This window comes from Tasmannia lanceolata, unplaced genomic scaffold, assembly GCF_043159265.1.
Source record: "Tasmannia lanceolata isolate RefF3 unplaced genomic scaffold, GAP_Taslan_0.1 ptg000037l, whole genome shotgun sequence".
NCBI lineage: Eukaryota > Viridiplantae > Streptophyta > Magnoliopsida > Canellales > Winteraceae > Tasmannia > Tasmannia lanceolata.
The window spans coordinates 40,882,501-40,893,318 of NW_027518714.1; the positions used below are offsets into that span (position 1 = coordinate 40,882,501).

Here is a 10,818-nt window from a genome sequence, read left to right on the forward strand (position 1 = left end):
GGAAGGGGAGCAACAAGACAAAGAAAACAATAAAGATTTACAAAACAATTTCACGGGGGGAGAGAATCTAATAATGCCAATGCGTCTTTCGACACTCCTCTTGCAAGTCTATCGGCCACCTCCTTAGCCGACCGGCGAACATGCTTAAACTGAATAGATAAAGGCTTCATCCAATCAAACATTTCATCAAAAAATCTGTCAAATCTCCACGGGCGATTTTGTGAACCATCAAGCCACTTAATAACATTCAGGGAGTCCCAATCTGCAATCACATTGTCTACACAATTCACAGCCAAGAGTTTTAAGCCCTGGCGAGCTGCGCGAACCTCGGCCTCCGAAGAATCCGCCTCCAGAATTCTTGTCATGTTTAATGAAAAAGCGAGACAACAAAAGATCTTTAATAAATTCTCAAATTTTAATATTCTTGAATGATGGCAGGATGGAGAATTCATCATTCATTTATCAGAAGCGTTTAAAACCTCATAGAAGGACATGAACTTGCCCACGGAAAAACTGAGTCAAAATGGGAAAGTCAACGATTGATGTCACAAGTTTTTTATTGACTGGTGAGTCAAAGGAATTTATTATGATTGACTCACTAGGGTCAGACACGAGTTAACTCAGACCAGTTAATGAAAGCAGCTAAGAGATGCTATGCAATGTAGAGTTTTGTATTACAAAACGTTTGGGATATGGTACACCATAAGGTCCAATTGGTAGACAGAATCACTGTTGCTTTGGTTTTGAGCTCTATGTCTCAGACATGATTCCTCTCTTATGTAGCTTTTGTTTTATGACTACTGTATGTTTGCAACAATGGTTACGTGAACTTGATATAATCACCATCTTGACTCTTTTGGATGGATACCACGAAATACATCAGATGTTCAAATTTACTTATTCATACCACCACTAATGGTAATGACATTTGAACAGGTACCTGCTCTACAACATGTAAACATTTCGATACATCCAAATGAAGTAGTTGCAATTGTAAGAAAACTTGTATCCTCTCTTTTATTCAACTACTATGGTTGAGGAATGAATGCTCATTTTAATGTGCTTAGGTTGGACTAAGTGGAAGTGGAAAAAGCACACTAGTCAATCTTCTTCTTCGTCTGTATGAGCCAACAGCTGGTCAGGTGAGATTCACATATCCTTGTGATTATTTGGCATCACAATGTAAATGAAATAATATACATTAGACAAAATATAAAATAGGAGTTCGTTCCATCTCAAAATATACTAGACAAAAACCAGAAGCAAATAAAATCAATATGAAGTGGAAGATGCATCATTTTAGCCTGCTGCTAATTTATCGTGGTACATCGTCTCTTAATTATTTAAGAATGCATGTTGGAATATTTTCTGATTCTAGAAATCACTTCAGCGACAGAAACTTATGATGACTCGATGGGTTCAGGATCAAGAGCCTCAATTTTCTACAATGGTTCTTCCCACGCTCATAGATAATGCATTGCAGTGTTCTGCAATGTGCCCATTAGGACTTTTTAGGAATTTATTTTCTTGTTAGTTAGTTTTAAGATTTTTATTTCCTTAGTATTTAGTTTTAGAGATTTAATTTTCCATGTTATTTAGAGTTTGTTTATTTCCATGGAATTTTATTCCATTGCCTATATATAGGCCTTATGTTGTAGAGATGAAAGGACTTTTGATGAATGCATGAATTGAGAATATTTTTCTCCCCCATTTCTCTTCTCCCTTCCCTCTCTCCTTACCCTCTATTCTTTCTCTTCCCTTTTTCTCTTAGTCTCGTACTTTTATCCTCCTATTTCTCCCCTCTAATTTCTTGTCTTCCCTCTTCTTTCTTCTATTATATTCTCCTTCTCAACTTCTACTCTTCTTCTCTTCCCCTTCTTCTCTTTTCCCCCATTTTCTCCTATTTATCCTCTCTTGGGCCACAACATCTCGATAGAAAGTGAATGAATCTAAATGCTCAAGAATGTTGGTGTCACCAAAGTCGGGTAGTAATGTAATAGAAGTCTTGTGAAACCAATTTGATAATGTCCAACTCATTTTTCTTATAGCTTAGTAGTGTCTCATTCTTGGACTTCGAAATTTTATAAAAGGGGATAATAGTAAAATCCCTTAGTAAAATAAGGAGAGAGAAAAGAGGTAGTTGCGCATCATGTTATTCCCTAATGTAAAAAGGATAAACATAAAGTTAAAGTACTTTAATAAAAAAGAAAACAAAAAAGGGAGCCTACGACTTAGGGAAAAGAAATCCCTAAATTTTAAGGAACAAAATAACTCTCGCGAAGGAAGAAATGAGGCATCCACTTTTCAAAAATAGGAAGTTACGTAACTCCCCACAAAAGGGGAAATATGCCTTTCCATTAAAAATAGGAAGTTACGTAACTCCCATGCATTCTAAAAACTATAACATTGGGTCTTCTTGATCTTCAATCTTGTTGGGCACTTACATGATCTTCTCCTTGCCTTGAGATATTCTTCGAACATGTTCTTGCACTTGTGGTTCATTTGATTCTTCAATACACCATACGGCTTGAAGGGAGACTACCAAGACTTGACTTCAAGACTAGCCCTTGTTTTTCTTGCTCCAAGTGTTGACATGAATGAACCTTGTCTTAATCACAGCACTATAGCAACCATTAGCAAACTACCATCAATTTGGGTTTGTTGATCATCAAAATAAGAGAGGGATGTACCCTTGGGCTTACATTCTCCCCCTTTTTTATGATGACAAACCTAAATTGATTATGGGGTTGGAGGCTCCCCTTTAATAAAACATTTATGTACATTTTGCCTCCCCCTCAATATATGCTTATCATACATATGAAAATTAAAAGATTTATGACACAATTTAGAATAAATGACAATGAGTCCACGATAAGCATAGGTAGAGCAACATGGTGACTAGGGAAATCATATGCATGGAACACAAAAGTGTGAGAGCAAACAAGTGAGAGCACACATGCATACATAAGCAATTTACCATTCTTCTCCCCCTTTCGTCACATAAAAAAGAATGGGGAAGGATAAAACAAGTGAAAATCCCTCCTTTTTTTGGGTTTTTTTTGTTTTTTGTAAAAAAAACCGTTTTCTCCCCCTTTTTTTGTTTTTTTGTAGAATACATGCCTAGATACATATAGTACTTAGAGAGCAAATAGACATGATCATGGTCTTGATGAGGCATGAAGCCTAATGATTATATGTCTTAAGTAGAATGTGAGTGTACACTCTCCATCTTACAGGTAAGAGGACTAAGAGTACAAATTGAGTAGCTTTTAAGTTTAAGTTGGCATCATGACCATGCTTTCCAAAACACAAGCATTCAAATATATAGAATATATGTATATGCATGCCAGTTCAAAATTCTTTTACCTGTTGAAGTGACCACATATTCAAACCAATCTTAAGATCACACAATCTCTCTTCACTTAGGGGTTTGGTGAATATGTCATCAAGTTGAGCATCAGTGTGAATCTATTCAATTGATATGTCACCTTTCTGTGAATGATCTCTAAGAAAATGATGTCTTATCTCTATATGTTTTGTCCTTGAGTGTTGAATAGGGTTCTTGGTTAGATTGATAGCACTAGTGTTATCACAATGGATTGGAACACACTTAAAATTGAGACAATAGTCTTCCAAGTTGTTCTTCATCCAAAGGACTTGTGCACAACAAGCTCCTGTAGCAATATATTCGGCCTCTGTAGTGGATAAGGTGATCGAATTTTGTTTCTTACTAAACCAAGAAACAAGGGATCTACCTAAGAACTAACAAGTGCCGCTTGTACTTTTTCGATCCACTCTACATCCGGCAAAGTCAGCATCTGAATACCTTACTAGGTTAAAATTATTGGAATTTTCATACCATAAACCTAGGCTAGGAGTCTCCTTGAGATATTTGAATATTCTCTTGACACCTCGCAAATGGGATTCCTTAGGGTCTGACTGAAATCTAGCACATAAACAAACGCTAAACATGATGTCCGGTCGGCTAGCAGTCAAATATAGTAGACTACCGATCATACCCCTGTATTTCTTTTGATCAATAGATGGGTCAAGATCATCTTTGCTTAGTTTGGTGGAAGTACTCATAGGAGTAGGCTTTGTTGGAGAGCTATCCATCCCAAACTTTTTAAGCAATTCTCTTGTATATTTTTCTTGATTAATGAATATGCCATTTTTTAATTGATGAATTTGTAGACCTAGGAAATATTTGAGTTCTCCCATCATGCTCATTTCAAATTCATCTTGCATGCATTAAGCAAACTCTTTCCACATTCTCTCATTTGTTGATCCAAAGATGGTATCATCAATATATACTTGTACAATGAGTATGTCACTTTCTTGACGTTTGATGAAAAAGGTTTTATCCACCTTACCCATATCAAAACCCTTGTCTAGTAAGAATGAACTAAGCCTATCATACCAAGCTCTAGGAGCTTGCTTTAATCCAACAAGGCTTTGTCCAATTTATAGACATGGTTAGGGAATTTGAAATCTTCAAATCCGGGAGGTTGTTCAACATAAACTTCCTCCATTATGTATCCATTTAGGAATGCACTCTTGACATCCATTTGATATAGCTTGAATCATTTATGGCAAGCAAATGCAAGAAGCATCCTAATGGCCTCTAATTGGGCTACGGGTGCAAAGATTTCATCATAGTCGATTCCTTCTTCTTGATTGTAACCTTGGGCTACCAATCGAGCTTTGTTCCTTTGAATCTCCCCTTGTTCATCCAACTTATTTCTATAGACGCATCTAGTGCCAATCACATGATGGTCTCTAGGTCTAGGAACTAATTTTCAAACTTTATTTCTTTCGAATTGATTTAGCTCCTCTTGCATGGCCATAATCCAAAAATCATCTTTCTCCGCCTCATCTATACTCTTAGGCTTTATATGTGACAAGAATGCAGCAAACGCACACACATTTCTATACTGAGACCTTGTTTTGACTCCTTAAGAGGTATCACCGATGATTTGGGTACTTAGGTGACCGGATAGAATCTGTTTCCCTTTCCTTTGATCATCAACCTCTTTAGGAGGACTTTCTAGCTCTAGTGTCTCTAAGGTTTCGCTAATATTATCAACAGGCACTTCATTTTTAATTTCGTTTTGGTTTGTGTTTCGGAGGTAACCTCATAATCTTCATCATCATGTAATCTTTTTATTTCTTCACTAAGTTCATCAAATTTCACATGGATGACTTCTTCAACACATAGTGTTCTTCTATTGAATACTCAATATGATTTACTTTTAGTGGAGTATCCAAGGAAAATACCTTCATCGGATTTGGCATCAAATTTGTGAAGGTTATCTTTTATATTCAAGATATAACACTTACATCCAAACACCCTAAAATATTTAATATTAGGCTTTCTATCATTCCAAAGCTCATAAGGTGTTTTGTGAGTGTGAAGCCTAATCATGACACTATTAATTACATAGCAAGCCGTGTTAACGGCTTCCACCCAAAAGATTCTAGGCACATTTTTGTCATGAAACATAGACCTAGCCATTTCCTGAAGAATCCTATTTTTCCTCTCCACTACACCATTTTGTTGCGGGGTTCTAGGTGTTGAAAAATTGTGATCAATTCCATGTTCTTTGCAATATGAACTAAAGTGAATGGGCATCTTCAGGTTCTTCGGCATGACATGGGTCCTCCCCAATAATATCTCGGAACTCATTCTCTGTTGGAGTGGAGCTTTTTTTGGATGTCTTGGAAATTCTATGTGGCAATCCATTCGTATGCGATTATTTGGTTTATTTGGGGCGGGGGGGGGGGGGGGGGGGGATAACCGTATATTTTCAGGGAAATCGAAATCCTGGCATTACATTTTACTCGACATGAAATTGACTATTATCAAATGGTCAAAGTCCAAGGAGGGAATTTCATACACTATTTTGGATATACTCAGGAATAGTTACTCGATTATCTCGGAAAGGAGGCCATCTCGGACAATTTCACCTCGATGGACTACTCCGCCTGATGGATGGTTCAAACTTAACTTTGACGAATCGTTCTTTGGGAACCTGGGATCGGCTGGGAATGGGATTGGTGGGGTACTTCATGACTCTACACGAACGGTTATTATGTCTTATCCAGGGCATGCGGGGGTTTGTGATGCCAATGAGGCTGAAGCAAGAGCCCTTCTTTTCGGATTGCGGTTGATTCACTCTCATGGAATTGGGCCTATTATAATTGAAGGTGATTCTGCAAATGTAATAGCATGGGCTAAGAATCAACGCCCTGGCCCATGGAGATAGTGCATATGTTAGATGAGTGAAGAGATCTTATTCGACTCATTCGCCCAACCTTGGTGCATGTGTGTTGGTCGGCTAATGAAATGGTGGATGGTTTGGCGAAAGAGGGGGTCCCTCGGATGGATACCCTTGTGGTCTATGATGAGGATTTGATATGGATCCCGGGTTCATGATTTTCACATCCGGTATTTTCCTCTGTTTTTGTTTTTATGGGACATCTTGTCCCCCTTATGATGTACTTCTCTTTTCTTTGTTAATAAACAGTTATCTTTCCAAAAAAAATGACTATCTTACTTAAAAAACTCACTGACCAAGTTATCAACAGAATGCAAGAACCCAAGATTCTAAGACGGACCATAACCACTCAATAGTACCTTTCACATTCCTCCTAAATTGGGACTCCTACCCCAAGTTATCAACAAAATGCAAGAAACCAGGAATTCTAAAACGGACCATAACCACTCAATAGTACCTTTCTCATTCCTCCTAAATTGGAACTCTTATCCTATATTGCATCCCAATCTAACACACATTCAGCACCCCTAGTTTGACAATAATCACCTTTGTTAAAAAAATATTTTTGATTCTCAAATATGCCTTTTTGATCTGTTAAAGTATAAAAGATTAAATAACACCTTCTCCGACAGCTTAAGCTTTTGGAGTAATTGGTAGTTTCACATGGTATCAGAGCAAAACGTCCCGAGTTCAAACCTCCTTGATATTGAAAAGCCACATGTAATGGGGCAAGTCAAAAGGATGTGCCACATGTGCCATGTGGGCAACTCACATGATCAAGTTGTTATCAATGGATTATGATCATCTGATTATGATTTGTCCAGAGGCAATGGGCTGGATTATGGTGGATCCGCTTGATCAACCGAGCTAATCACCCAAAAAATTTATAAATTAATTGGTCATTACTAGCATAAGTCTTTATATTATTTTTTTCAAATTGTATATTTGAAGAACAACCAAATATGCACAAGAATTAACTTTTTGTATTTATTTTTTGCAATTTAACTGTGTTGTGAAATAACTGAATAACACAGTTTTGTAAAATTGCAATTTTTATGGATATTCAAGAGGGATTTTTTTCATTTTTTAATATTTGCATGTTCATATAATTTTACATTACAATGCAGACTAAAAGAAGCAATACAACATGGGCATATAGGTAATAGACATTTAGGTCTTTTGAACCTAATTCTGCTTTGTCACACCAGCATCAATATGGCTTGCTGAGAATCTGATTAATCTTCAATAACAAGAGTTGTATGTGCAATTTTGAATTGAAATCTCCCAACGATGAGCCATCAAGATTATAGAATTTATTTTTCACAAATACCCGCCTAATGTAACATCACCAACCACTATATCAATCCAAAGGGTATATGAAAGTAAGAGAACCCACCATATCTATCTCAATGATGATGTGAATTACAACTTTGAGGGGGGCATGTACTGTACTCCTATGCCTTGTAATTTATTTTCAACATTTTTAGTAAATAGGAGATAGTATTGTTTTTATAGTATAGCAATGCATTACTTGCTGTGGAATGTTTACGCATAGCTACACATCCATTAGTTTAGTGTATTTGTATAAAAATTTCTGGGAAACTAGTATTTAGGCAATACCGACACATCCATTAGTTTAGTGTATTTGTGTAAAAATTTCTGGGAAACTATTTAGGAAAGATAAATGTGATAAATTGTAAAATGCACAGTATTCTTTTTTTCCACAGAATCCTTTCAGCTGGGACTATATTCCAACTCAGATGGACGTCTTTTTTTAATCTGTGACTATGGGTTAATAATCTCTCTCAATGTTGGGGTTAGAAGACTTAAAGTTCATCTTAAACTTGTTTACCCCTTCTTCATTTATTTAGAAATAATGTTGCATATAAGTTCAGAATATTTAACCTAAATGCTCAAATTTTTCTTCTATCTGAAGCGATAACATTTCAGGCTTTATGAGTCTGCATTTGATGACCTTGTTCCATGCTTGTTTTATTGTAGATCTTTGTAGATGGATTCCCTATTAAAGAGTTGGACATTAAGTGGCTGAGAGAAAGAATTGGATTCGTGGAACAGGTTACTTCATATAGAATACACACTGACTATAAATTAACTTTAATATTTATTGTGGACTGGTTTCAATGTAATTCAATTTTTGAGCAGGAACCACATCTTTTCCGAATGAATGTCAGTTCAAATATAAGTTATGGTTGCATCAGAGAAATCACTCACAAAGATGTGGAATGGGCTGCTAAGCAGGCATTTGCGCATGAGTTTATTTTATCTCTTCCCAATGGTTATGAAACTTTAGTTGACGATGATCTGCTTAGCGGGGGACAGAAACAGAGGATTGCCATTGCCAGAGCTATTGTTAGGGATCCTACTATTTTGATTCTTGATGAAGCTACTAGTGCATTAGATGCAGAGAGTGAGCATTATGTGAAGGTAATTTCACCAATAAACCAAAACCAACCCTCGAAAATTTTCTGTTAAAGATGAGTGATGGTTAGTCCAAAGTCCAAACCCATTCCCACTGTTGCATTATTCCCTCTTTTCAGGGAGTTCTTCATGCAGTTAGTACTGAATACAAGGAAAAGAGAACTGTTATAGTTATTGCACATAGGTAATCTCCTACGCCTCAATCTCTCGTGTTTTGCCTATTTTTATTTTATTCTCATTGTGTGATCCAATTTTGCAGGCTATCTACAATAGAAGCTGCTGACAGAATAGTGGTAATGGACGGTGGTAGAATTGTTGAGGTAGGTAAGATGTTGCATGGACAATATTATGCTGCTCCTCATTTATGCACGCCCGCAAGTCATATCATTTAGTCCTGTCGATAAACATCCCTTGGCCTCAGTGATTTCCACATAAATAGTGACAAATATGCCAACTCAAATTCAAATATCTCAACTTTGCATGTCAATCCATTTATGTGAATTGAGATCTTTCGGAAAATGGTAGTTTGGACCTCATCTATCATTCTCTCCCATCATATTTGGAGATAATGTTGAGAAAGAAATAAGAACCAATAATTTAGCGACTCTAGATCCTTGAAGGAGATCTGATGATGACTGCAGTACATACATTCAGATTGAAACAATGTTTCAAACTCGTACCTGGTCAAGAACTCAGCCCTAGGCAAAACTTGGTCAACTTGGGTCAGTCAGTGATTTACCCAATGAGTTTTATTGACCTGGGAGTCTTGAAAGGATTTTTATTGGCCTAATAGGTACTTAATCAAGGTCAATAGTTAACACTCCAAGATCTTATACTGACTCGTGAGAGTTGAATTAAATTTCTGTTTTGAGTTGGCAGGGGCAAGACTGGGTTTATTCGGGCTAGTATATAGCTGACCCGGCGAGATCTTAAGCATAGCTGCAAACCACATGCATCTATGCATCATATTCAGAAAAAAATGATTGAACCCCATGGAATTCAACATGACCCAGTTCCCAAAGACTTGTTAAACCAAACTATAAGCATGACTAGTTAATAAGATTTTTTGTCATTTATTAGGGGACTTGCTGGACATTCATGCATAAACAGTACATTTCTTGATTGATACTTCTATAGACAGAAAATTAAAATGGGTTGATAAGAGTCCAGTGATCAGATTTTTAGCCTCTGTCCAATAATGATCTTTGCTTTGTTGTACAATATAGGTGGGTGAACATAAGGAGCTTCTTCGCAAGGATGGCCTGTATGCGCAGTTAATCAAGAGACAGGTAGATGGATTGACGGACCGGCTGATGGGTTTTTGAAATTCAGGAGCTAAATAAGGCGGATTATATTATGAGTTATGTATTAGAGTTGGCTGATTATATGTAATTCTCCTTCTAGAAGGAGAGGAGACAGCAGTCTTTTGTTTAGGCCATTGATATTGCCACTGCCATGATTTAATAATTGTACAGATTCAACTTGTCTTTTATTTTTTGATCTGCTTCTGAGAGTTTTGGGAACTGTAATAACTTTTATCCCTCAAGAGGGGAAAATATCATTTCCCTTGTTTAAATAATAAAAGACAAGATGAGTTAGTGCAATTATCAAAACATGGTAGTGCAAATATCAGTAGCCTTGTTTTTTTAGATACAAATATTGATACTATATTTAAAACGAAGCCCCCTCCCCACTTTACAGGGAGATATATAAAAAGAATTGAAAAAAAATAAAAGTGTGCTGATATTCCCCCTCCCCGACGGCTGGCTAACGTTTCCCACGATTTGACCGGTCTCTCTCTCTCTCTCTCCACACACACACAACAGGAACAGTTGGTGGGCCCAACAGAAACCGTTGGTGGAATGGTGGGCCCATCTTTGAACAACGTAGGCCCCGCCCATACCCCACCATAGGATAATCCAAACCGTCCATTTGATGAGCCATAAACGTAAATAGGTTGCGTCCCAAAATATTATTTTCATAGGCTGATCCTAACCCTCCGATCTAAATAGAAACTACATCTTATGCAACCTCTATAGATTGTAAGGTTGTGATCATCCTATGGAAATGATTTTTGCGGCACAACCTATTTACATTGTGG

At 37.0% G+C, this 10,818-nt stretch overlaps 1 protein-coding gene across 3 annotated transcripts in view; it reads left to right on the forward strand.

Moving 5' to 3' along the window:
• LOC143860473 (ABC transporter B family member 26, chloroplastic-like) overlaps positions 1–10,330 on the forward strand; it is a 53,966-nt gene extending 43,636 nt beyond the window's left edge. For 2 of the 3 annotated variants that reach the window (XM_077371139.1, XM_077371137.1), the window contains 7 exons: positions 937–993; positions 1,068–1,142; positions 8,280–8,354; positions 8,442–8,723; positions 8,837–8,901; positions 8,977–9,037; positions 9,944–10,330. In XM_077371139.1, the coding sequence (XP_077227254.1) occupies positions 937–993; positions 1,068–1,142; positions 8,280–8,354; positions 8,442–8,723; positions 8,837–8,901; positions 8,977–9,037; positions 9,944–10,042 (714 nt within the window). In that variant the 3' untranslated portion in view covers positions 10,043–10,330. Of the gene's footprint in view, positions 1–936; positions 994–1,067; positions 1,143–8,279; positions 8,355–8,441; positions 8,724–8,836; positions 8,902–8,976; positions 9,042–9,943 lie in introns of all 3 variants that reach the window. The other variant, XM_077371138.1, reaches the window with a different exon arrangement.
• Positions 10,331–10,818: the final 488 nt, after the last annotated feature.